General features: G+C 42.2%; 2 protein-coding genes across 7 annotated transcripts; both read left to right on the top strand.

Moving 5' to 3' along the window:
• Positions 1–1,534: 1,534 nt before the first annotated feature.
• On the top strand, positions 1,535–19,017 carry MTRF1L (mitochondrial translation release factor 1 like). 4 transcript variants are annotated; one of them, XM_054195983.1, is made up of 7 exons: positions 1,535–1,961; positions 4,644–4,723; positions 5,911–6,094; positions 13,123–13,286; positions 14,245–14,362; positions 16,102–16,238; positions 16,703–19,017. In XM_054195983.1, the coding sequence occupies exons 1-7, from the start codon at positions 1,670–1,672 to the stop codon at positions 16,916–16,918; spliced, it is 1,191 nt and encodes a 396-aa protein (XP_054051958.1). In that variant the 5' UTR covers positions 1,535–1,669; the 3' UTR covers positions 16,919–19,017. The 4 variants fall into 4 exon arrangements, with proteins under 4 accessions (XP_054051958.1, XP_054051955.1, XP_054051956.1 ...); XM_054195980.1 differs by having other exon boundaries at positions 1,823–1,961; positions 4,583–4,723; positions 16,703–18,949; XM_054195981.1 differs by having other exon boundaries at positions 1,900–1,961; positions 4,586–4,723; positions 16,703–18,949.
• FBXO5 (F-box protein 5) lies at positions 17,083–26,390 on the top strand. 3 transcript variants are annotated; one of them, XM_054195977.1, is made up of 6 exons: positions 17,195–17,211; positions 18,250–18,355; positions 21,762–22,495; positions 22,828–22,918; positions 24,033–24,194; positions 25,341–26,390. In XM_054195977.1, the coding sequence occupies exons 2-6, from the start codon at positions 18,347–18,349 to the stop codon at positions 25,590–25,592; spliced, it is 1,248 nt and encodes a 415-aa protein (XP_054051952.1). In that variant the 5' UTR covers positions 17,195–17,211; positions 18,250–18,346; the 3' UTR covers positions 25,593–26,390. The 3 variants fall into 3 exon arrangements, with proteins under 3 accessions (XP_054051954.1, XP_054051952.1, XP_054051953.1); XM_054195979.1 differs by lacking the exon at positions 18,250–18,355 and having other exon boundaries at positions 17,083–17,211; XM_054195978.1 differs by lacking the exons at positions 17,195–17,211; positions 18,250–18,355 and adding an exon at positions 19,709–19,779.
• The last annotated feature ends 292 nt before the right edge of the window (positions 26,391–26,682 follow it).

Below are 26,682 nucleotides of genomic sequence, written 5' to 3'. Positions count from 1 at the left end.
CACACAGCCATTAAGACTCTCACAGTTTCTTTTATTGTTAGAGACCACCAAAATTTGGTCTATTAAATGCATAAAGTTGATCATTTTTCCTCTACCCTTCTGAAAGAAAGCTTCAAGAAGCTCCATGAGCAGTCAGCAGTGAGTGCAAGGGAAGACTTTGGTGGGTGAGATTTCATAGGCAACGGCCTGGGCTGTCTATCAGTGCCAGACTAGCCTGCACAGACTGTACATTCTCCGCAAAGCTCTCCGAGTGTGATTTTACTTATAAATTATTGCTACAGTATATTTTGACAATAAACCTTATTCAAAGTGGTGCATTTGGAATCATAGAAAAAAGTTTTTACCCAACCATTCCTTTTAACGTTTAACATTCCAAATAATAAATTCTCATGTTGACCGTATTGCCTTTGGATTTCCACAATGGAACAAGACTTCTAAGTTTTCATTTCTGACTACCAAAACTACTTAGGCGTGCAAGCCTTCCTCTTGCTTTTGATATTACATTCATGAAAATAACAATTTACTAATGTATCACATGGAAGCTACTGTTATTCCACCAGTGGAATTTACTGTTATTTCATCAGTGGAATTTAGTTGTAAAGTATGCTTACGTAGTTCTGTTTAGACCTGAACAAGGACAGAAGAACAGCAAAGACCTGACTTTGACTCCTCCAATGATTGTAATACAAAATACTGCCTAATAAAGTTTCATGGATAGTTGCACATTTTTATAATAAAGTATATTCTTCAAACTGTTTTGAGTTCAGCCAAGAATCTCATTAATGATGTTATGTAAAACAAGGTTACTATGCCACCCCGTCTGCATACCAGAAGGGATTTGTCAGGATCGTCCCACAACACCCGTCACATCCCATTTACTAAACGACCGCATCTTCACTGCATTCCAGCTTAAAACTTTAACGTGAGACACTGTGCTCAGATGCTGCATTTTGTAAAAGGTACTCTCAGCCTCACCACTTATCCCTGACGTGAACGCTCTTTCAATTGCCCTTTTTTCTTCTTTTCCTCTAAACGCGTGATTTTGCACCTGCTTCTACTGCGGAGGTATCTTTCCACAAGTATTTGGGGCTTCCTCCTCCTCAGGGTGTTTAATTCTGAAAATTTCTTCTGGAGCGAGAGGAAAAAGGAGAGTAACCTCGATATCCAGCCCCCCGCCTCCCTGTCCCCACAAGCGGTTGGGGTTGGCCGCAGGGTGGGAGGACACGACACCGCCCCCACGCCCACCTCAGCGCCCCCGCGGGCCCTCACCCCGGGAGCCCTGCTTTGAACTTCTGGCACAGAGGATCTGGCGAGGTTTGGGGGGCTTTTTTTAGTCAGAATAAATAAAAACGCACCCAAATGCCCCTCACACGGCGACAGCCGCTCCACTGCGCCCTGCATACAGGCGTGGGGCCCCGGGGCACGCCCCCTGCCCCGCCCTGCCAGCGCTAGCCAATCACAGCGCGCCCGCCCAACGGGCACCGCCCCTCCTATCCGAAGGGAGACGAACCCCTTCGTCCCTTTCCGCCGCAGGAGGCACGACAGTTTCCGGCCTCTCCCGAGTCTCTTCGGCAGCTTCCGGAAACCCGGAAGGGAGGCGGCTGAGGGTGCTCAGGTGTTTCCGGCCGGCGCGGCCAGCGCTGGTGGAGGACAGGCGCCCCAGCCGGGCATGCGGCTGCTCTCGCGAGTTCTCCGCGCGGCGCAAGGCTGCCGGGCCGCCGCGCTGCCCCCGCCGCGGAGACCCCGCGCAGCGCCGGGCGGGGGCAGGGCGGCGGGGACGCAGCCGCGCCGCGGGCTGAGCGCCCGCCCCGGCTTAGACGAACTGTTCGCCGCCCCGTCCTTACACCGCCTGCTGGAGGCGCGGGCGCAGGGCGGGGCGAGGCCGGAGCTGGCAGCGCGGATCCAGCGGCTGCGCGACAAGGAGCGGGAGCTGTGCGACACGCGGGAGCTGGCGCGGCAAGGTGCGGGGGGGCGGAGCCTGGGACACGGGGAGGGGCGGGGCCTGGGCCGGGAGGGGCGGGGCGAAGGCGTTGCCCCGCGGCGCCTACTGGCAGGGTGTGTGTGGGTGGTGGGGTGATTTGCATACGCCGACGCGACTGGTGGAGCGCCGCAAGGGGGCGGGGCGCACCCGTGAGGGTGTCGGCGGCGCGTGCGGGGCGCGCGTGGCGGTGGCGGGAGGGCGGTGACACGCGTGGGAGGGTTAAAGGCCTGTCGGCCGCGGCAGTGCGGGAACGCGGGGGCGGGCGGGTGGTTCCTCAGGGTTCCGCGGCCGAAGGAGGCGAGCACACCTCCGCAGCAGAGGTCAGGGCACGAGTGGGTGTCGGCGCGGGCGGGAGAGAAGGAAGGAGGGAGGGAGTGGGAGTGGGAGAGGCGCGTCCAACGTGCGTGGGAGCCGCTGGTACCTGAAGGAAGAGCAGCGTAACAGCATCTACTTCATATAACATAAAGATAATTAATTAGGGATTAAAAACTTAATTTTAAAATTTTTTTATAATTTTTTTTTTCTTGCTGTGGTATGCCTGCTTGCACCCATTTTGGCAGCCGTGGGCCTCAGCGGCTCTTCGTGCTGCCTCCATGCTCTGATTTAACTGTGAGCTGTGTTGTCAGCTTTTAGTGTTGCCAAATACCAAATATTTATTTTTTTTTTCCCCAAATCAAACTTTGTTTTGGTAGCGGTCAGAAACCAAAATGCAGAAGAACAGTACTTTAAGATCAGTAAGCATTCACTAGATCGTGAAATGTTCCCCAGATCATTTAATACTTACTGCTTCTCTAAATACTGCTGAAATAAGAGTCTTAACTGTATTCAGTTATTTCAGCCGGTGGAGATGGCAAACACTGTCTGACAGGAAATGGCCTCTTTTTTTTCTGTTCATTCTCTCTCACCTCATACTGAAAAAGGAGAACTGATTCTTCTGAACAAACTAATCAATGACCCAAACTAACAGAATGAAAGGGAACGGAGGAATTTTTTTTCCTCGCCTTTCAGAACCTGTTGGAGAAGTAGGTGCCATCAAAACCAGGTTTAGAACTTCAGCAAAGTGAAGTGATTACAAGGGCTTAGTCAGTAACTTTGAGCACCTCTGTAGTTCCTACTTAAAAATATTTGTATATATTATTTTTAAATTATTTTAGAGCTTATATTACATTTGCACTTTAAAGTATTCAACTGCTTTTAAATAGATTATTTCTTAATTGTATAATTGTTGCATTATGAATAGCTGATTTGATTGTAATCAATTTGTAATTCCTTAATTCATATCCTTCCTTCTGTTAGCCTTAATGACTAGCCCTTGATCAGCAGTTATTGTAAAGAAATGTAGATAGTTGGAGATGATCAAGTTTACATGTTTAAAGAGTTACAGTTAGTCAGGTAGTCAACCGTGGGTGCTCTTATTCAGCTGTAGGTAAAGAGCACACTTGTTTAAAACAATTTTACACATGACTCGCTTTAGAATTTCCTTCTTACAGAAGTGATTCTGTGGGGGGGTAATTTACCAACGTTAAACCTAAATTGTAAAGCTTCATTTAAAATTGTGCTAGTGGCTAAATGCAGTTAAAGTGCTGAAAAGATGTGGCTTTACTGTAAGAGTACACCTTCTGTCTCAGCTGAGTGCATTCTTGAAGCTTGCTGTACACAGAAAAAAGAAGTTTAGCATCTTTTTTTTTCTTCTCTTGCTGCTGACCGTGCAGTTACATGTTCCTTTGCCTTCCCCAGTTCCCCCTTTTTTCATTGTGTATACCATTTTCTCATTTTTGGGGTAATATTTTTTTCTTCTGGGTGAGTGAGCTGAATCAGTGCGGATCACAGGCTACGTAGGATGCTGAATTTTTTTTTGGGGGGGGGGGGAAGTCTGATATTGACCAGAAGAAAAGGAACATTTTAACATATCGAAACTGTAGTACTGAAAAACAAGTCTTAATTGTAAAGCATTTGTGTTGATCAGTCAAGTAACACTTCAAAATTACAAGTTCCTCTTCTTATGCAAAAGTTCTCCTATACCTTTGTTTTTAGTGATGTGTTAGAAGTTTTGCAGCTGTTCTGGAATAAATTGACAGACATGAAATACATGAAATTACCACTGCTGTCTTCAAATTTTTGCATACAATGATCGGGGTAATAGTCCTTTTAAGGAAGTGTCGGTCGTGGGGCTGCTCCGTAAATCCTTTATGTTCCTGTCGCAGTCAAATACAGCGAGTAATTTCTTAGAATCACGGAATCGCTGAAGTGAGAAGGCACCTCTGGAGATTGTCCAGTCCAACCCCCTGCTCAAGCAGGGTCACCCACAGCAGGTCGTTCAGGGTTGTGTCCAGTTGGGTTCTGAATATCTCCAAGCATGGAGAATCTGCAACCTCTCTGGGCAACCTGTGCCACTGTTTGACCACCAGCACAGTGATTGTTGTTTTTTTTCATTGAGTTGGGTTGTTTTGTTGGGGTTTTTGTGTACTATTCATCTTTGTTACAGATCGTATTATTAATCTCATTTTCTGACAGGTTTAGTGTGTTCGGGGTTTTGTGTGGTGGGGTTTTGGTTTTTTTGGTTTTTTTGTAGAGTAAATTTTTCGTGTGGTTATTTTTCAGAAGGTTTTCTGAGAGTGGCACTGATAAAAGTCTGAGGATTAACCATACTCAAATATTCCAGATGAGAGTGAAGATTTCCAGAAGCTTGCAGAAACGGAAATCGCCTCCTGTGAAGAAGAGATAGCTGAACTGAAAAAGGAGGTTAGATCCCCTTTAAAAGCCTCTATTACCTTGCCATTCTTAAATGAACAAAGACAAATTGTCTTCATCAAAACATGATGTATACAATCAACTCTTCTCCCCTTCAAATTGTACTCCTCAACTAGTGTCTGTTATCTAAGGAAAATGAACAACGCAGCTGGTATAGAGACAGCCTCTAAATAAGCGCTTACTTGTATCTGAAATTCTTTGAATCAATACACCTTTGTAAGTAGGTGCTATAATTTGTCTTGTCTGGGTGTACCTTTATGGATGTCCAGCTTTTTATCCATTGGAAACATTCAGCTTGTATAGTATCAAATACACAGTGGTTTTGAAAAAAGTATTTTAGTAGTATGTAACTACTTTAGACTGCTACATTAAAAATAATGATCTTTATGTAAACAAACTGTTACATATTCTTAATTTACTGATGAAGTAAAAGCTGGTATTGTCACATTCTTTATTCCTTTGACAACAATGAAACAGTCACTTTATAAATATTTTTGTTAAATACTTATGGTTTTGCCAAAAGAAGGAGGAGAAGTCTGTGGAAAGAAACATCACCTAATGCTAGCAAAGGAAGATGATTGAAAAGCACTTGCAAATCATCCAGAGTTTTGATCCAGCCTGCAAAACTGTGATAGAGTTGGGTTTTTTTTTTGTTCTAGTGTATCTTTCTTCTACAGATGACTAGAAGGCTCTCTCTCCCTTTGTAAATAAATGAATAATAGAGCTGAGTTGTTGTTGAAGGACTGTCCTCCTGAACATCCATACCTTATTAGCTCTGCAGTTGGGACCAGGTTAAAAGGGAACCTGCTGGGAAGAGAGATGCTCAGTTGTCTTGCAAGAACGAGGGTGTATCCCGTGGTGCTCAAAAGTCACAGTGCTCCTGATGTGTGAAAACTTCTGTGAAGTTTCATATGTCTTTAGAGAGACCTACGTCGCTCCTGCAGCCAGACACAGGGAGCCTTCTTGCCATGCAGCATCCCTCCCTTCCCCATTTTCCCGACCACTGCTGCTTCCCTGCAAGAGGCAGGAGGAGTTTGTCCTCTGGGCATCCCAGGAGTTCGTGCAGGAGAAAACACAGCCTAGATCCATTACAGGCTTGTCTGGCATTTTATACTGTCCCAGTTGTGGATAGCAGCGTCAGAGGGGGAAGTCTTAGCTGGGTGTTTTTGTGTTCGCAGATAGTGTTGCTTTTGATTCCTTCAGAAGAAACAGACAAGAGTGATCTTGTCATGGAAGTAACTGCTGGAGTTGGAGGGCAGGAAGCCATGCTGTTCACCTCGGAGATATTTGATATGTATCAACGATATGCTGCCTATAAACAGTGGAAATTTGAAGTATTAGAATACTTTCCCAGTGAAATAGGTCAGTAATGGATATACTTAATCTTTGTAACTCTTTAATTTAAGTTGAAATGCTCATTCATATGACACTTGAATTTCCTGACTACAGGAAGCTAATTTGCACTAACTTAATTTTAGAAGCGGAAGATTGTTTGAATGTCTGAATATGATTTTCCTCAGCTCCGTATTTGAGAATGAAATTCCATTTCAGGAGTACTATTAAAATACTAAACTACTAAAATATAAAACTTGCCTTTCATTAGTTTCAAAAAAGTAGAAATGAAACCAAGTGCTTGGTGGAAGAAGATGCAGATATGTTGGTTTAGCTTTTTTTTTTTTTTTACAAATACAGATTACATATACTTTTTATTGGATACACTGTTCTACTTAGTTACTGAATGTTTCTAGTGTTTATAGATCGGTTTGGTGGCGGGTTGGAAGTCAGTGTATTATTATGAATACCTTGGCAGAGAGAGATGAGTATTATTAAAACTGTTCTTGAGTTTTAATCTAAAATGTCTTGAATTAATCTGAAATAATGTGATTTGAGGATTTACGTAGGCCATCTGTAACAGCTAACGGATGAGCAAAATGGGGGAATTGTTGAGACTTTCAGAGGAGAGATAAGAGACTTAATTATTTATGAAAGTTTTACAGGTAATCAGTTTAACAGCTTGTTGCCGGTAAAAGGAGATGTTTCTCCTTTCTCCCTTACTGCCTCACTGTCTCTCTGAGCAGTCCTACCTTTTTTGTGCGTGTCTGTTTTGATGTCCTTTCACTAAAACTGGCAAAGACTTTGCTTTTTACGACTGGTATTTTTTTTTTTTGCCTAGTTAATGTGTTAAATCAGTTCTCATGAGCCTTCAAGCTAGCAAAAGATAAGCAGCAACAGGGGGGTGAATGCAAGGAGGTGGAAAAACTGGATCTTTTGGTGATGAGCTGTGAAGTTGGTTCACCGCATCTCATGGAACAGTATCTTTGTAAAGATGGGGACTGGTAGCTTTACGCAACAAACTGAGGCCGTGGCACATGTTAGTTAATTTTAGCTTAATCCGGTTAGTGTGTAAAGTTGTTTCGCAAAGATCAGGCTGCTGTCTCTGTGTTGCTGCTGACTTCTTTGCGTTGGCACTTGGCGTTATGCATCTTCGCAGAGTCCCATCACCAAGTCGCTCCAACTGAAAAATAGCATTAAAAAAACCCACCCCCGATTAGTTTTCAGGTGATGCAGCACAACGGAAGAGAGAAATGCTCATGTGGGCGGTGGAGGCAGAAGTGTGTGGCTACTAGTGCTGACAGGGAGAAAACCAGGCCCTCCTTCCAGCAGCAAGAGGTTCAGTCACCTTAAGACAACTGTGAAACTGCAACCCAAAACATGCCCAACCAGTAGCAGGGATTTCGGGTTTTGATTGACAGATTGTTAGCCACGTTTCTTCAGCAGGCTGGATTTGCTGTGTCTGTCTGTGTTAACAGATCTGCAGGCTTACTGTTACCCATGCTGTTGTGAGTAGAGCCAGCACATTTTGCTTACTCACATATTGCTGTGGGGGTAACGGATGTATCATAGGGGGTATGGATCAGTAGATGGGTGCTTGTGCAGCTTACTGCCCATACCTCGGATCGCTTGTGAAACTTTACCTGTATTCATACTTTCATCAGCATTTTTTTTTTTTTAGTGAAACTTTGAAGAAGAAATGAGAAAAGCTAGGATGTTAGGATATGCAATCTGTCAGAAAAACTCATATTTTTTTTCAGTCAACACAATATAATTGCAGAGAGATTTTTAGCCAGCTTTGAGAGATGTTCTAACACTCCTTCTGGTTACTTACGCCGTATTTTGGACTCAGTGATATTTTCAAGTATCTTGAACCCTTTCTGTTACAACTGTGTAGAAATGAAAAAAAAAATACAGTCAATATCCACAACTCTCCTAGTTGAGCTTCTCATGTCAGTGAGCTACTTTCCCCTTCTAATGAGGGTCTTACTGTGCCCTAAGACCATCTTGCATAAGTACAGTTTTTTGATTCACTGTTATATATTGAGAGATTAAAAGAAGGTTCAAAAATCAGACCCCATGGAAGAAATGCAATTGGACATCACAAACTAGCTTGATTTGTTGTCTGTGTTCACACTTCACCTTTCAGATATGCAGATACAATTTAACTTACTATGGATTTCACTTACACTTCCAGGTTTTTAAAATCTTTACTAGAATTTGATTTTTAAAAGTGTTATATCTGTAAAATGTTTGAATAATGTTTGTTAGAGTTCTTAGCTGGCGACATTTCAAGTTGATGAACATGATCTCAGGTTTTTACAGTATCAGAATCTCCTTCCAGAGTGTCTGCTGTCGATTCAATTAATATACGTTTTTTTACTTTGGTGATACTTGAATTCATTATTGTCCATCTAGATTTGTTACTATTAATAAAACTTTTTTTTATGGTCAAGATGTCATTTGTCAAATAAACTGTTTTCACAGTTCAAGTGAAGGTAGGGACAAGAAGAAGCTTCACGTTACAGCGGAGTTCGTTGCTGAAAGAGGAAAGTCATCTTTATCCCCACTCACAACCAGGCAAACGCTTTGCCAGGAGCTGATCCAGTTCAGCCTTCAAAGCTGACAGAACTCTATTAACTTTTTTTTTCTTTTTTTTTTTTTGAAGTATATGGAATAAACATCATGCAGGTTAGCTGTGTTTAAACAGAATGGGGGAAGGGTCTGGGTCCTCCTTATTTCATATACTAGAGGGAGTTGCTCTTTCCATTGAAGCAAGAAGTAGGTGGGGTGAACCCCAGCAGTCGCACACAACTTCACCTTCAGAGCACAGTTTCACAGTCAGCTTGAACAAGGGCTGTCCCACCTTCCATCCAGCTGCCAGCTGCGTGTTCCTTCTCTCTCAGCTCCAGCAATTTTGAGGCCACAGTGCTAATTGGATCAATACGCTGATTTGGCTTAAAAACTCTCAGTGATTGGATAGTTTAAAGTCGGGTCTGACTCAACTTGTGGTCCTGTGATTGGAAGAGAAAGGGAGTTGTGCTTGACTACCCTTTTGGTGAAAGCTCAATCCTTGGACAAGGAGCCCACACCCTCAGAGGCATTCTCTTCAATGCCTTAAGTGAGAAATTGAAGTAATACGTTAGCCTGGTATATATCTAACTGTATTTTCTCTTTGAAACCGCTAGGTTTTTAATGGTTATATATTTGGTTTAAACTCTTTTGCACCTGTCTCTGCACCAAAATGAGTGTTTAGGAAGGTAGGATGTAAATTTGGAGAAAAATAAAGGCAGCCCTGGCCTTTGTCAGCCTCTTGCGGTGTATTTTCTGATCTTACTTGCATGACCGCATATTGTCAAAACTGAGGAGCGAGAAATCAGTTGGGAGGTAGGGGCACTATAGATGGCACTGCCACTGAAAGGCATGTTTGAACCCTCAGGTTCAAAGTGTCTGAGCTGTGCTGAGCAAGAATGGAGTTAAGGACGCTTGCTGGTGACACTAAGCTGTTGCATCCCAGCCATGCTTCATTTTTATGGACTGCATGAGCAAGAGCAAGGTCCTGCATTAACACATCAGCCTCCCTCATTTCAGAGAGCTCCAGAATTTGGCTGAAATCTGACTGTGAGCCTGTGTGAACAAGGCGAATGTTTGAGCTGCAAAGCTGCAATTAAGAATTGGTTTCAGACCACTCTTGACTAACTTTACTGACCTACCCCAAGGGATGCCATGGTGCAAAAATAGCGTGTTCAAGATTTAGTATGCGCATTACAGCACAAACCCACGTGTCATTATTTATCCACTGCCTCTTGCCCTGTAGTGGCAGGCAGAGACACAGATTTGGGACTTAGTCTCAATCTGGGTATAAGACGCCACATAAAAAACAAGCATAAACTCAGACCCTTGTTGTGTGAACATCAGCTTTCAGGATAGAGAGGGACATTTTAATTGAAAGGGGCAAGCATGTAGTTCGTAAGAGGTAACTATATTTGGCAGGCCAACAACATGTCTGCCAGGTTAAAGGGTTTGTTGAAATTTCATTCGATTTGGCTGCATTTCATATTAAACCTGTGTTGGTAATAGTTGATTTGAAGCAGTATGACCTAAAATACCCGTCTTTTGAAACAGTTTCTCGGTCATCTCATGTGAAGCACTATGGTGCCGCAGGCACACTGTTATTGCTACAAACTTAAACTCTCCTGAACATGTCACAGGTGTGGCTGCAGCTCAGACAGTCTGTACCCATGGTATATATATGTTAATGCTGGGAGAAGTGAGGGAGAAAAGACAGAACATTAGCTTTTGCAATGAACTGCTTATCACGTAATTAATACTTTTCAGTAGCACCATAGCCTTGTGGACATTCACATTATTTTTACTCCTGACATAGCCTGGCTCCTTCCTCATGTGCAGAGGTTGCTTATGATTTTTTTAGTACTTGCTTTTATATGTAAAGGAGTACATAAGTTTTATTACTCAACTACATTAATTATTTTAGGTTATGTAAGATTCTTTTAGAGTACAGAAGAAATCTTTTGTTCATTTGAGTAGCATTTGCATGGCAGTAGAAAGATTTCACAGTACCTGTTAGAATGAAACTTACTGATCTAAACTGAAGATTTTGACAGATACTCTTCTTTGTTAAACTACATGCTTTATGGTCATATTTATTCTAAACATAACTGATTTATCTCATAGAATTGATAGTAGATGATGGCTATAAATTAAATCGGTGAAGCACTAGGTATGTTGAATAGTGCATTTGAATCAAAGTGGTACAGATTTGTACAAGTAGAAGAAAACTTGTAGAAGTCAGAAGGACAAAAACGAGATGAAAGAGAAAGGAAGAGGCAGTTTAGGCTATTTTCCACAAATGTGACTGTAAAAAGAAATATGTTTTAGTAAAGTTATGAGGGAATGTTAAATTTCTGTAGAATGAAAACATTTGCAAACCTTCTCTGTGGAAGTGAAAAACTGGCCTATGTTCTGGCTAATGATTTTTTTATGCTCTGCAGGGCATTTTCATGTTCTATGTTGTCTTCATTTTCCTCTCTTAAAAAGCTGATATCTTGTCCCTATGGCCGATTTCCTTAGTCTAGAGACAGCCTAAAACAGTATTTCTGAGAAGTGTGTTCCTCTTGTTTTCCTCGTCTGTGGTTTCTTGTTGCAAGACTTCAACTGCAGTGCTCTTTGAAGGCCACCTATCTCCTCTTCAATTATTCCCTTGGCACACCATCCACAGTCCTGAGAACGGGATCTGGGAGCTGAGCAGGATTAAAAACCAAAACAGGTGAAAAATTACATTCACAGAATCACAGAATGGTAGGGTTGGAAGGGACCTCTGGAGATCATCTAGTCCAACCCCCCTGCCAGAGCAGGATCACCTAGAGCAGGTTGCACAGGAACGTGTCCAGGCGGGTTTTGAATGTCTCCAGAGTTGGAGACTCCACCACCTCTCTGGGCAGCCTGTTCCAGTGCTCTGCCACCCTCAAAGGAAAGAAGTTCCTCCTCAGGTTTAGGTGGAACTTCCTATGGTCAAGTTTGTGCCCGTTACCTCTTGTCCTGTCACTGGGCACCACTGAAAAGAGCCTGGCCCCATCCTCCTGACACCCACCCTTTAAGTATTTATGAGCATTGATAAGGTCCCCCCTCAGTCGTCTTTTTTCCAGACTGAAGAGACCCAAATCCCTCAGCCTTTCTTCATGAGAGGTGTTCAAGTCCCCTAATCATCTTGGTAGCCCTTTGCTGCACCCTCTCCAGCAGTTCCCTGTCCTTCTTGAGCCAGGGAGCCCAGAACTGGACACAGTACTCCAGGTGCGGCCTCACCAAGGCAGAGCAGAGGGGGAGGATGACCTCCCTCGACCTGCTGGCCACACTCTTCTTGATGCACCCCAGGATGCCCTTGGAATTCTTGGCCACAAGGGCACATTGCTGGCTCATGGTCATCCTGTTGTCCACCAGGACTCCCAGGTCTCTTTCAGCTGAGCTGCTCTCCAGCAGGTCAGCCCCCAACCTGTACTGGTGCATGGGGTTATTCCTCCCCAGGTGCAGCACCCTACACTTGCCCTTGTTGAATTTCGTAAGGTTCCTCTCTGCCCAACTCTCCAACCTGTCCAGATCTCTCTGTATGGCGGCACAGCCTTCCGGTGTGTCAGCCACCCCTCCCAGCTTTGTGTCATCGGCAAACTTGCTGAGGGTGCACTCTGTCCCCTCGTCCAGGTCATTGATGAATATATTGAAGAGGACTGGACCTAGTACTGACCCCTGGGGAACACAATCATTTATAGTGCCATCACTTCTCTGATCCTTCAAACAGTTATACCAGCGTGACTGAAGGCTTTGCACAGTAGCAAACAAGGAAGAGCAAGAATGCTAGAAACTAGTATTGCAACAAACTCTTTCTGTCGTGAAACCATAATTGTACTGAGTTTTACTTGCAAGTTCCAAGCTGTTCAATGCTAGGTTTTAGGATATTGCTGTCAAATGTTTTGCTGGATGTATTCGTAAGAGGGGCAGGAGTTGAAGTTCTGCTTACTCAAAGGGAGCAAAAGATTACAATGAAATGAAAGAGCAAAGATGAGACACGGGTAGGATGCCTAGAGGAGAATGGATAGGAAGAGGAGTATGAATAGTATTCATCCTTTAGTTAGAGTTAGTTTTTTTCCCATTGAATGATAAGGTTCTGAACTAACAATAAAAAAATTGATGTAGTTTCTTAAGGTGGCATAAACTTACTGGTGTTAGAGTTCTACTGTGGTTTATGATTGTATGTGTACATGTATGTACATGGTTTGTAGGCAATCTTTTTATGATTATAAAAAAATAAAATTGGACTCTATAAAAATTAGACAGTTCTTTACTTGAGGTATTGTGTGAGCATGTATGTCTGGCTTTGTTTTTAAGACTTTTCTTGCATTTTCGGTGCAATTCTGCCTAAATATTTAAATGGAAAAAATCATAATTTTAAGAAACAAATGACAATGATGCCTAAATACACTGAAATAGCATAGCGCCAGCAGTTTTTCTTACAGCTTTACAGATGTTTTTCTTCTATATTTAAGGTGGTCTAAGACACGCAGTTGCCAGTATAGCAGGTCTTGAGGCTTACAAGTACATGAAATTTGAAGGAGGAGTGCATCGTGTTCAGCGGGTGCCAAAGACAGAAAAACAAGGACGCATTCACACCAGCACAATGACTGTTGCAATATTACCCCAACCCACTGAGGTAATATTTATCTTGTAGTATAACAGACTTTACCATGAGCAATGTTTTTACATGCTGTATTGTTGATACCCAAGTGTTTTCTGTCTCTGTTGTTATTCTCTCTTAATGATTTTTTTTTAATCTTAGTTTTAACCTAAGTCATATTTATTGGTTTATTTTTATTTTTGTCTAGATGTGTGCAATAAAGGATTTCTGGATTTCCTCATAATCCTATTCTCAAGAAAGTCACTGGCAGTTTACTTCACTGTAACCTGAAAATTCACTGTGACTGTGTCTTGCATGTTTTGTGGAAAACTTTAGGTTTTTTACAAAGTAACAACAGGCTGAATTAGTTTACAGAGCCCATAGAGATTTCTTTTAGCACCTTCTACATTTTTGTAGTGTCCTCACTTTCCCCTTCCAAAGTGTATGGGTGATAATTCATTCTCGCCATATTTGCTTGGTTAAAAAAACTGACTAAGAATTAAAGCTTTGTTTTGATCTTTGTTTCACGTTGACCTCGCAAATTGTCAAAGATGTTATCCTTCCTATTCTCTCCCGAAGTTGTCTCTCTCCTTCCTCCCAGAGACTGTCGCCCCATTCCAGAGCCAATCAAGGGAATATGTTCCATTTTATCTAAAAACCCATCTGGTAAAGTCCAAATATTGGTTAGCTTTGCTGGAAGAAGGTGCAGAGCTTTCAGAAGAAGAAGATTAGTGTTAAGGGATGGTTATGCCTTAAGCTACTATTTGTCTGATTTCCTGGCTTCTATCATGTCGTGTTCCAATCTGGCTGCAAGGATTTGTTAATATGTTCATAAGAGGATGTGAGATACTGTTCATAAACTTTAAAAAGTTTGATCTTGCCTGAATGTGCCATATAAAATAAACCAACCAACCAATGCATATTTGACATCTGTCTAGAAAGAAACAACATGAATACATTCTTTTTTTTTTTTTTCTTCTGTCTCCCATGACAGATGAAGCTGCAAATTAATCCGAAAGATCTACGGATCGAAACAAAGCGAGCTAGTGGAGCTGGAGGCCAGCATGTCAATACCACAGACAGTGCTGTACGGATAGTTCATATTCCAACAGGTACTTCATTTATTCCTTAGTACAAGATCTATATTGCTGTCAGAATGTCGTTTGAAACAATGGTTTTATTTTCAACCCTGGGCAACAGTAGAGCAGTTTTCATATAGTTTTCATGTGTGTTCATGGTACTGTAAATGCACCATCTTATGCCCACTCCATTTTGTAATAACAACTACTACTGCCTTCAGTAGGTGAGCTATCCATTTTGCCATTAATCATGACACTCTAAAAGCATCCAGATCAGTTTCTATTAAAAAGTTATGTTTAAGCTTTCAAATAATGGAAAAGAAACTGAAAAACTGAGTAGGTTAAAATCTGATGATTTGCCTTTTCTTGACTAGTCTCTGAAAGAGAGATTGCTCTATTTCCGTATGAAAATGTTGCTTTTAATTGCAGAGTCTACTCATGATGCCAGCTTCTTTTTGTCTGCTGGCTCCTTTCCCGTAGATTACACATATAATTAGCAGGCCCAGCCCCAGGGCTCAGTTTAGGAAATGCAGGAGGGATGTGAGATATGCTTTCAAATGCTACCTGATTTTAGCTATCGTATCTTTTCTTTTTATTGCCATTCCTAAGCTTTTTACTTCCCTTTGAGCAATCCACAACAGCTGTCTTGACTTTCATTGCTTTTTAACTTTTCCTCTTCTCTACCACAAACATTAGTCAGGCTTTACGGCCTCAGGTAATCCCAAGTATCTTCACGTACGCAGATTTTTGCCACCCATTTCTTCATGTTTATTGAAGACATTAATCCATTCTGCACTTGTTGCATCACCTCAGTAAAGCAGAAGGTAAATAGTAGAGAGGATAGAATTCAGTTCAAGATATGGTGACAAAAAGGTACTCCAGATTCAAAAAGTTTTGGATTGCCTGCATGTTTGGGAAAAAAACCCCCACACAAACTAAAATCAGCAAATGATCTTAGGTTTTGCTGAAGGCAGTTATTAGTGTTAGTTATAGAAATCTTAAAATGTATTGCAAGTTTTTTTGTGGTTATGCACTGCAGATGATTCATAGGGTGTCTGTATTTCACCTTATCTCTTGACTTTTTCCTATCCCACCATTCCCTTCTTCATTCCTCTGGGTTCTCTTCCTTTACAATTGTCCTGTTACTTCTTCTGTTTCTCTCATCCTAACTCTTAGGTTTATAAACCTTTATTTCGACCCAAAAAGTTTGTAAACAAGTCTTTCATAAAGTAATACTATGTAATCTTATAAAAGCATAATGTCAAATTACCAGAGTTACTTAAAGTAAATCCAAGTAACAACTTAGCTTGTGCTGTCTTATTCCTGTATTTCTTCTCCTCTTTCTTAATCTGTTCACTTCTCATCTTAACTTGACTCGTATGTTTTGGGGGAAGAGACCACACCTTTTTTTTAAAAGAAAATAGTGCCCATTTTTTTATATTCTGATCATATTCTGTATACTCACTATCTTGTGTATTTTACTGCTCCTTAAATCCTAAATTTCCTGGAACTGTGGCCAAAAATTACAAGTATTAAAGTTGTATTCTGTAACTCAGATTACATCACGTATCTTCTATTTCCTTATCTGCCTGTTGTCCAACATATCGAATTAAATTTCTTGTTTTATGGCTTAAAGCACCTGTAAAACTCAGCCTGCACTTCTCTCCCAAACTGTATTGTTAGACATTAATAAGCCTAGACTTCTAGAAATTGCCAAAACCTTTTTAGTATGCCTTACCATTAAGTGTCAAATGTCATGATATTTTTGGCAGGGATCGTGTCTGAATGTCAGCAAGAAAGATCTCAAATTAGAAACAAAGAGAAGGCTATGCAAATGTTATCTGCTAAACTCTACAATGCCAAACTGGAAGAAGAAACCAAAAAGAGAAACAGTGTTCGAAAGATTCAAGTAAGTTTCAGTTAGTAAAGATATAATTCTGTAAAAGCGTGTGTTCTTAGGGTAACTCCTGTGTTGAACTGCAAATAGTAAATGGAAATATAGAGGAAAAGGAGCCCAGGAAGGACTTATATGAGGCAAAAAAATTACAGTCTACTTGAGCAATAAAGGTCATCTATAAGCCAGACTTAAAATTTCAGTAGTATGTAAATTCTAGAGATTTAGTGAAAGAAACTGGATCGGAACATGAAGAACCGGAACAGTTTTAGAAAAAGATACAGTAAAATAATTCTTCTACATGTTTGAGAACAATTACTGCAACTGCTGAACTGGTCTAAGCACTATACAACTTAACTATAAAACATTTTGGATAATCATGGGAGGAAGAGAAAGCTTTTGCTTCAGATGCTTAATCAATATTTCATGCTATTTATAAAAAATATGATGATGATAAACTGATTCTTCTTTTTTCATAGGTTGGCACAAAAGGAAGATCGGAGAAGATCCGAACATACAACTTTCCACAGGACCGGATTACTGACCACAGGATAAGCAGATCAGTGCATCATATTGAGTCTTTCATGCTAGGGGAAGAAATGCTAGATGAAATGATACAAACTCTGAGAGAATATGCTGATTATGAATCTTTAATGGAAATTATTTCAGAAAGTGAAAAAGAGAATCTATCCTGAACGTTGCCCTTTGTCAGCCCAATACAACAGATGCAGACATTTGTCTGCAAAGGAGCTTCTTGGAGCACCACCCAGAAAATGCAACTGCTTTTCAGATCATGAAAGACACCACAACTTGTTTCCTCATGACTGATAAACAGTTTTCTTACTTGCTGAGTAAAAGACTTTATTACCTTCATATGAGACATTATTGCTGCAGCAGTCCCTTTAAAAAATAAATTTGACTGGGCCAGAAGTAACTGCGATTTTTACCTTTCTCCACCGAGAAGATACCGACACACCACTCTCGAAAGGTACGCATCAAAAAATGAGGTATTTCTAATTCCAGTTTTCATTTAAACAATAGTTTAAACATCAGGACAGTGTCAAATAGCTTACCTGAGAGAACAAAAAAATCCTATTTTGTTTGAGTGATTGGAAGAAAGTGATAAATAAATGACCCCACTACTAATCTGTATATTTGTTAATCACTTATACATGGCATGGGAGAGGGAGTCGAAATATGTATCCTTCATATTATCATGGCCTTCCGGCCCTTATTAATAAACAAAAAAAATTGTTAAGGAATATCCCTCGTTCAAAAAAAAAAAAAAGTGGTGGAAGCCAACTGCCAAGTTATATGAATTGGTTTTGAAAAGGATGTTTCTGTTCTTGAGTCAAAAGTGAATAGAATCATTACAATATTGTTTGTCTGATATTTCAGTCTCCGTGTGGCTTCAGTCCAGTTTATCCTTTATTTTTTTAATTGACTCTCCAGTTTATTGATTTCCTAAACGTTATGTGGTATGAACGGCATCTTACTGGTTTTGTCTATTTATTTAACAGCATCTTAAAACATTTGATCTGTGAAATCAAATTAAAACGTTTGCCTTTCTTACCTACTGATACATGTGCCTGTGTTTATATCTGTGGGTAAAGAAGAATTTTAAGTTAAATTTATTTTAGACTACATTTACAATGCCAAATACATACAGCAATACAAAACCTGCACCTTCCATGCCACAGTATCACATCATGCATTGTATCTATGCATGTGTGTATACACACACAGAATGTATTTGAAATGTAAATACCAGTAAATAAGAAATTGGAACCTAAGGAAAATGTTATCAGGAATATACTTGCAGACTTGTAATTAAAATTAGTGTAAGAAATGAGAAATGGAACAAAGTTTGCTAGAGATAGCTTATAGAAATGCATTATTTAAACATTCTGTATAAAAAATCAACTGATTGTTATATGTTTATTACCGTCTTGTGTTACATTTGAGACTGCAGTTTGAACCAATGCATGTCAGAAAAACTCATAGAATCATTTATTACCTTTATCAGCTTTATTTTCTAGGAAATACTGCGTGGTAACTATGATTAAGTTCCAAATCTTTTCATTAAAGATGCGTACATTAACTGGAGATGCAGGAATACCTGTATGCATAAGGTGAGGCACACATATTTCCTGTTAGTGAGACCTAGGTCTCATGCCTGGCTTGCAGCCTCCCTCTTCTTGCCTGGCTCCTGAACAGACACTAGATGTGTTGTTGCCTCTGATCGGTGTGAGAAATCCCAGGTATCACGTGGTTCTGGCAGGAGGTTGACAGAGGTATCCCAAAACTGGCATCTGACAGCATCGTACAAGGTGGACTTTGCTACCCTGAGTTGTGCCTTCTTGGCCTGTCGTGGCAAGCATTACTGTGTGGAGACTTGAAGTCCCTTTCTTGCTCCATATTCATTTTAACGCAAGTTAAATATAGATGCACCATATTAATGATGACACAGCATCTGTTTGAGTTGATGCATAGACTTCAACTGATTCCCTCCAACGGTGTTGTTGGCTTTAAAACATTAATGAGATACCGATACATGGCTTCACGTAGAAGTCAGTATCTGTAAAGCATGGGCATGAGTAGTGAGTGATTCTAACAAAAAGTATACAAAAAACCCCAAAACAATCAAAACCAAACCTACTGGGAGGTCACTCCTGTTTGATTCCAACCACGTGAAGCTGGAATGCACTACTTACAATATTCAGAAACGGTGTCACTGAAGTAGGAATCTGAACTGTCACTGTATGACTAAATACAGCAGCTATGACTGGTGTAACAGCAACGAGGAATATTAATTGTCGCGCTACAAACGCGATCTTCCTGGGCTGTGAGGATTGTCTTCTCACTGGTGTCCACGCCGCGTAGCTCCCAGTGCCACTCCTCCCCCAGCACCTCATCTCCCCGCCCGGACAGCTGCGAATAACGCTGGTTATGCTGCCAAACAAATACAATTCTTCCACAGGGGAAGAACCCAGGTGTAAGATCCCAAATCTTTCCCCGGGGCAGGAGCTTTGCGCGCTGTGGTCAATGTCACCGCCCCGGGCGCATCCGTCCTCGGTGGGCGCTTACACGTCTGTGTCACCCCCCGCCCCGCCTCCCCCGGGGCGCAGAAGTCGCCCGTGGGTGCGGGAGAGCGCCGCGAGCCCGTCCGGCTGCCGGAGGAGGAGAGGGAAAGAGGGAAAGAGGGAAGGAGGGAGGAAGAGGAGGAAGAGGCGGGAGGCGCCCCGCGCCCGGGTCTCCCGCGCTCCGCCCCCCAGCCCGGCCCCACCCCGCGCCGAGCGCGCGCGCGCCACCTCCCCGCCACTCGCCTCCCTCCTTTTGCCGGCCGAGGAGGGAAAATGCTGAGCCGGGCCGGCGCCGCCCACCACCCTCAGGATTGGTCCCCCGCCTTCCGCCCGCCTCCCATTGGCCGCATCCCCTTAGCCCGGCGGCGCCCCATTGGCCGGCGCGGTTTTGGATACCAAATTCAAAGTTTTAATTTAAAAGTAGCCGGCGCGGGCGGCAGCGCACTCACGGTCTGCGGGACGCGGCCCTGCAGGTAAGCGCGGGCGGGCGCCGGGGACGGGGCTCCGCGGCAGGGCTCGTTCGGGGCGGCGGGGCTCCGCGGCGAGGGCTCTGTGGCTGGGGGACCGTTCGGGGCTCCGCGGCGAGGTCTCCGTGCCTGGGGACGGTGGGACGCCGTGGCGAGGGCTCTGTGACCGGGGCTATGGTGAGGGCTCTGGGGGCTACCGGCGTACGTGGTGGTGGTGCTGCGGGCGCTGGCAGTGCTGCGAGGGGTGGCGGGCAGACCGGGGACGGGGATGCCCGGCGGCCTCGCCGCCCTCCCCAGCCTCGTCCCGCAGCCGTCCCGCAGCCATCCCGCCGGCGGGATGGGATGGGACCGGACGGGACGGCGGCGCATGGCCGGCCGCGGAGCGCCCCGGTCCCGCCACCGAGCCGCGTGTGGGGCCCATCCCGTACTAGCGGGACCGGGTCCGGGTCCGAGGCCGGGTGGGGAGCCCAGCTCCCGCCGGCGGGCAGCGGCGGGCGGGGAGGCGCCGCGCCGCGCTGTCTCCCGCCCGCCGGGCCACGCCGCCGGAGGGGGGCATCCCCCCACCGCGCTCCTGCCCGCCCCGCCGCCACCATTTTAGGGGAGAATCCCACAAAACGGGGGGAAAGCGGAGACCCATCCCCACGAAAGCGCGCGGTCTAGGGCCGCGGGGTACGGTGGGTCCGGCGGCCGGTCTACCTGCCGCCCGCCCGGGCCATCTTTGGGCGCCGGGCGGGAGCAGCCTGACAGCGCCCGGGGGGCCCGCGGCTGAGCCTGCTCCGGTGGGGGGTCGGGGCCGGCCTGGGCGCCCCAAAGAACGAGGAGGAGGGGGGAACACACACATGTTACCCAGTTCTGCAAGGTTTCAGCCCAAAAGCTCCCCTGCTCGCTCGCGCCGCGCAAGCGAGGGGGGAAGAGGGGAAGGAGGCTTAGGGAGGGCTCGCCTTTCCCCCCCGGTTCGCTCACACTGTACAAAGCCATAAGCCTATTTGCTCCTTTCTTCCACCAAACGTAGGGACGAAGAAGGGACTCTTTTTTTTTTTTTTTTTTTATTGAATCGTTCAAGAAACACGTTTTCCTAATGTGTTTTTTCTAAAACGGCTGGAAGTGCTTAAATCCTTTAAAATGCCTGCTCAAATGGGGGAACTTACTTTTCATATGGATTACAAAGCATGTTGAAAATTATTTTCCCTCTAGATTTAACACTTCCACAGAGATGGCTTCCTTCTTCCCTTCAGCCCTCGCCCATCCCCCCGCAATTGTTAATATAGATAGCACCACACTTCGGGGGGAGGGGAAGGAAACAGGGCAAAAAGCACCCGGTTTCCCTATAATATCTATTGACCTCCACCCTCTTAAAAATCATGCTTGTAAGTACGCTGTATTTCACTTTGACGATTGTTTAAGGGTCGCTGCTTTCCATTGTAATTTATACATGCATTGTAATTTACACATGCATGTGAGCACTCATGTTTTTCCTGTGCCACTTGGCCCCCTCCCTCTCTAAAAATGCCAGATATCTGGCTGCATCAGCAGCATTGCCTCTGTCCTTGGATGCAAACTTCAGGCTGCTCCGACCTGGCTATAGCCCTGCACGGGCCTGCTGTCACGCATGGACCCTCTGCCACTGGTGTCCCTAGAAGGGACCGCAAGTGTCCTGAGTATTAGGGTAGGAAGTGGAGACATCGGTGTCTCTAAAAGTAATCTGTACTGGTGGAACAGTAACGAAGTAAATCATCTAGTCGGTTCTCTAGCCCCAGTTATATGCAGCAGAAAGCTCAAATTTTGAGAAGATCTCATATAGATTTAATGTGTGGCTGATCAGATTCTCAGTTCTGCCAGTTGTCCGTGTTTTAGACCCTGGAGGGTGAGTTAGATAAAAGCTTAAAATGTGTAATGCAGAAGAAAGGTGTGGTTGGTTCTTTATAAGAAAAAGAATCTGTGATGCAGTTTATGCTGTGTTGTAATACTGTCCTTGTTGTTTCTTGCAGGATACAAACAAAATAATTGAATCAAACCTTAACCACTCTTTCAAAATGAAACGCGATTTTGATTGTACGTCTCTTCCTGCTGGGTTTGCACCATTGAAGACTGCTGTGGAGAAAACAAGACTGGAAGAATCCTGCTCCTTGAATTATGAGGAAGGCTTTTGTAAAAGCTGTGCTGAAGACCATCAGAAAATACTTCTTAGTGACTCAAACCATGCGGCCACCAGAAATCTAGAACTTGAAGATGAAGGAAGACCTGTACATAATAAAGAAAATAAACAAGTAACCCAGACGCTTGATGAAGGTATCTATGAAATGGAGGCACTGGAAAACAGCAAATTTAATGAGGACAGTGGTTATTCCTCTATGTTAAGTAGCCAATACGCTGATGCAATAGAACATGATGATAGTATACCTTTGGCTGGGAATCTCTGTGGCACACCAAAGCATTGTCTCAAGAACCAAAACCAAGCACAGTTTTCAAAGAAGACTTTGTTGCCAGTAATCCATTACGAAGAAATGATTTGCTCGACTTTGAAAAAAAGTGGTAAAAGAAATCTCAAATCTTGGGCTGTAGTGGACAAAATTGTTCTCAGGGGAAAGGTTGAACTTTGTAACCTAATTGGAAAGAAAATGGGATTAGACAAAATAGACATTCTTGCCGAACTCTTCCAAAAGAACCTGAAGCATATATTAGCAAATATCTTAAGGCATCTCAGTGAGATGGATTTAGTAAAGTAAGTATATCAATCTTGTTGTATTTCATTGGGAAAGTAAACAACCTAATCAGATGGTTTAAGAATGTTTTAGATATGGGGCTTGTGACATTGACAAAGACAATGGTTAGTATTATATATTAATATATTGAAACATGAACTGTTGATGTAAGCCATGGATAAGCCAAATATGGACAATGTGTCTTTTCCCTAGAAGGCAAATTAAAGACTACTACTGTGAATATATTCCATCTTCTCCATGAAAGAAAAAGATTACATAGTTATTCCTACTCTTAAAAAATAGTTTTTTCCTTTCCTAGGAGGTAACTGATATGTTTGTATTGTCATTACAGTTTTGCCAAAGTCAGCACAACATGGCAGAAGATTCTACAAGAAGACAAATGGATTTTCCAAATGTATAATAAAGCTGTGAAAAACCTTTCTGTAAGTTTCCACACTTGTAGGATATGTCAAGCCTAAACCAGCAGTGTCTTTCTGCTATTTCAGGACTCCTTCCAGCCTTAAGAGATAACAGAAGAGTTTGTTAGATAGAAGACTTTGTCTCTGAAGTGTCTCAGTGTGTCCTGTTAAGATGCCTGGTCTCGGGTGTTGCTAGTCACTCCACTGGTAGTGCATAGACTCTGGAGCCCAAGGAAGGTTGACTGAGCAGGGTACCCAAGAAGAGATGTAGATGTTCTTAGGAGCTTCCGCATGTCTGTGCACAGAGGAAGGCACTCAGAGAAACCACTCAGCTGCCTGTGCCATGCAGGTTCTCTGCTTATACTTTCTAGCAACAGTCTCTGAAGTGCAACATGTTGGCCTCAGAAAACTGAAAGGCTTTTTGCATTATCAGCTACTCCTAGTGCCTATTTGTCCCACGAAAAAAAAAATACAAGATCCAACCACGCTAGCATTGCACTTTACCAAGGAAGGACTCTTTTAAAATGTTCAGGGTGTTTTTATTCCTTGAGAGACAATTAAACAAGGCTTAGAGTCTGCCACAGAATAAGGTGGTCAACTAGCTTGAATTTTGCGTAGTATTTTATGGTGCTAGCCTGTTGGGATGAAGTAGTTGGACACCAGTGAACATTCATCCCATAAAGTTTGATTTCCTCCCTGGCATTGTATGCTTTTTCTTAACCTGAACTGCAAACTTAAAAAATTAGTGTGGGAGGGGTTTGCTTGAAGTTTTCTCTCTGAAAAAGTATCCCTGTTCACTGTAAAGAATTACAAGTATTACTTTGTTCTTTAAAACATTGCTGTGACTAGGTTACATGCTCTACCTAAATAATTATGTTAATATGAAAGTCAATTGCATTATGTAATAGAAGATGGTTGGTTTTGATGGTCTGAACTAGTGGACTATTCTACACATTTATAACAGTAGCAACCAAGAAAGCTAAGGTAAAATTAACATACTACTTGGTATGACACTTTATTATAGGAAACCTTCTAGCCAGGAGGACAGATCAAAAATAAGTTGTAGACTTCTATTAAACCAAAAGTCAGTATCCGATAAGTCTCTTCTCAAACTTTATTCTTGTTTTTCTTTCATTAGAATGGCGCTAAGGCACCAGAACATGCAGCAACAAGGGACTTTGTTGTCTACCGAGCAGCTTTAGCTTCCATTCAGAAAGCAACCCCACCAAAAAACTTGAGTAAAAAAGGCACCAGATCCAAAGCATCTAAGAATCACAGCAGGCTCATGGAGTTTTCTGAGGTAACTGGTGATTTCCATTCATCTTTAATTTCTCATATGTTGTCTGGCCCACGATCAGCTTGTGAAGAGTATTTCTAAAAGTAGTGTCTCCAATTTGAAGTGCTTGTAACTCCTACTCGTATGGCTACCAGACTTTGCTTGTTGAGCATATTTTAAGATGACATCAGAAACGAAGTGGAGAATATTGGTACATACACTGAGATGTCCTACATCTTTTTTTCCGCCCCTCCCAGGTGCCTAGGTATCCTCAAAATGGCTTAGTGGGGTTCATTTGGCTTAAATTTTGGCTTGGATAAGACATGAAAATGTTTAGTAATTTCCTCTTAGTTTCCATGGGTTTATAATGAATCATGTTTTCCACCTAGCATTCGCACAAAAACTATCAATTTTGCTTCAACACTGATGGGCAATTAATTTTTTTTTTTATTAAAGGTAAAGACTAAGTAGTTCTTTTTTTTTTTTCTTTAAATGGGATGAATGAATAATTCTGCCCATTCTATGCTTATTTTTCAACTAATTATCTGACACTGAAATGTCTTTTTCTAACTTCATATTTATTAAGTGCCACACATTTGGAGTTGTTAACAACTGCTGACAGTGTAAGCTTCCCTTTACCTTGTTGTTTTTCTGAAGCTTTTGTTTTTCCACGTGTAAGTGCAGGTCTGCGTTGCAAAGGTCTTATAAGACTTTTTAAAATGTTTAGTGAAGGTCATTGTTTGTTAATGAGCAATGTATTTTCTTAACTAGAAAAAGTTTTTACACTCAAGCTCCAAAGTCTGCAAATTGGTGCAATGAGAGAAGAAGATATAATCACACTGGAAAGTATGATCAAGCTGCTCTCATACTACTATATAGCACTTTGTACCATTAGGAATCTGAAAGTTCAGCTGTACATTTAGTCTGTCTGTCCTTTAAATTTAAAATTTAAAGAATTTTAAATTGGCTACCTCTGTTCCAGTCCAAAGTACTCACAGTTATAGACCAATTATTCCTGTTCAATCTCCATCAGAATTTGGTACAACCAGAATTAGGCTTAAGTAGGAGTAGGAGAAGTTAAATGTTTTGTGGCACTTGGATAACATCAGGGAATATTTGGGGTGTGTTTACCCTCCACTCATGATTTTCTTTATATGCTTTTTCCAACAGGCTGCCAAGACCTTGAAAAACACTGAAAGCCTTAAAGTCTGCCATCGCTGTGGCTCACCTGCAAAGTATGACTCCTATCTACAAAGAGCGACGTGTAATCGTGAAAGCTGTAGCTTTGACTTTTGCACAAAGTGCATGTGCAGCTACCACAGCTCCAGTGACTGTATGAGTGGCAAACCAGTGAAACCCAGCTCTAAGCTAGGGCCACTTCCTGGGACTAAGAAAAGCAAACAGAATCTACGGCGATTGTGATCCATCCATCCCAGTACAGATACTCAGGTGTCCCATAAAAGTCTTTTTAGGGTATGAACTTTTCCACAAAGAAAATCAAGGAAAAACATGCTTTCTACTATTCTATATTTTTAAAAAAGGTTTAATTTTATTATTCCTCTGTACTATTTAGTCATGGTCAAATTCCTAGGAATCATCATAAATATCCATTTAAAAAAGCCTTACTAATATCTAAATTTAAAATAAAATTCTGGGTATGGATTCTAATAACATTTTAAATATTGTCCTGACAATTTGTCTATTGTGTTCCAGTCTTCAAAACACCCCACAGTAATATTGAACAACAAAAAAAAAAAATTTTAGCAAGTAACCTTCCAGGTGTAACCCTAGCAATTCTTGAATGCCAGAAGTGTAAACTGTGTTTTATTTAAATGTTTACTCTTGTTCAAAAGTCTTTTAAAAACATTTCTAGTGAGAATGTCAATTGAAGTGAGTGAATTCTATGATTTTTCTTTTTCAAGGCTTTGCCTTAATTTTAAAATGTGAAAGTTCATAGTACCATTTTCTCTGATGGTTTACCTTATGGGAACCTTAAATTGTTGCTCTTCATTTCTTCATTCAGAAACTGCAGGTTTTCCTTGAACTGAGGTGACACCTTTTCCAACTTAAAGAAAAAGTACTGTATCTTGACTAGAAAAATACTTTGCCAGTTATTTCCAAATGATAAGATTTTTAATATTTGTATATATTTGTAAATGTACTTTAAATATTATTCATGTTTGTCTTTTAAATGTGAAAATAAATTACTGTTTTCAGCAACTTGGTTGGCAAACCTGTACTTGTTTATTTATCATCTTAAAAGGTTACTTTTCATGCTTGTTTCTCATGTCTTCTAGTACATGCTTCTTAAAAACGTTGATTTAACAAAGAGCAAATCTCCTGATTTTGTGTAAAAATGTACTGAATACATTCTCATGCTGTGTTCCTGCAGCTTACCTAAAGGCTCTTAGCAGTAATTGCCGATAGTTTCTGAACCAACGCATTCAATGGAAAAATCTTCTGTTGGCTGAATTAATGCTGCTGTTGCAGAACCAGCTCACTGTCAGTAAGT

This window comes from Rissa tridactyla, chromosome 3 (genome assembly GCF_028500815.1).
Source record: "Rissa tridactyla isolate bRisTri1 chromosome 3, bRisTri1.patW.cur.20221130, whole genome shotgun sequence".
Lineage (NCBI taxonomy): Eukaryota > Metazoa > Chordata > Aves > Charadriiformes > Laridae > Rissa > Rissa tridactyla.
The sequence above is the reverse complement of the archived record's forward strand: the minus strand, read 5'-3'. Positions and strand labels throughout refer to the sequence as shown.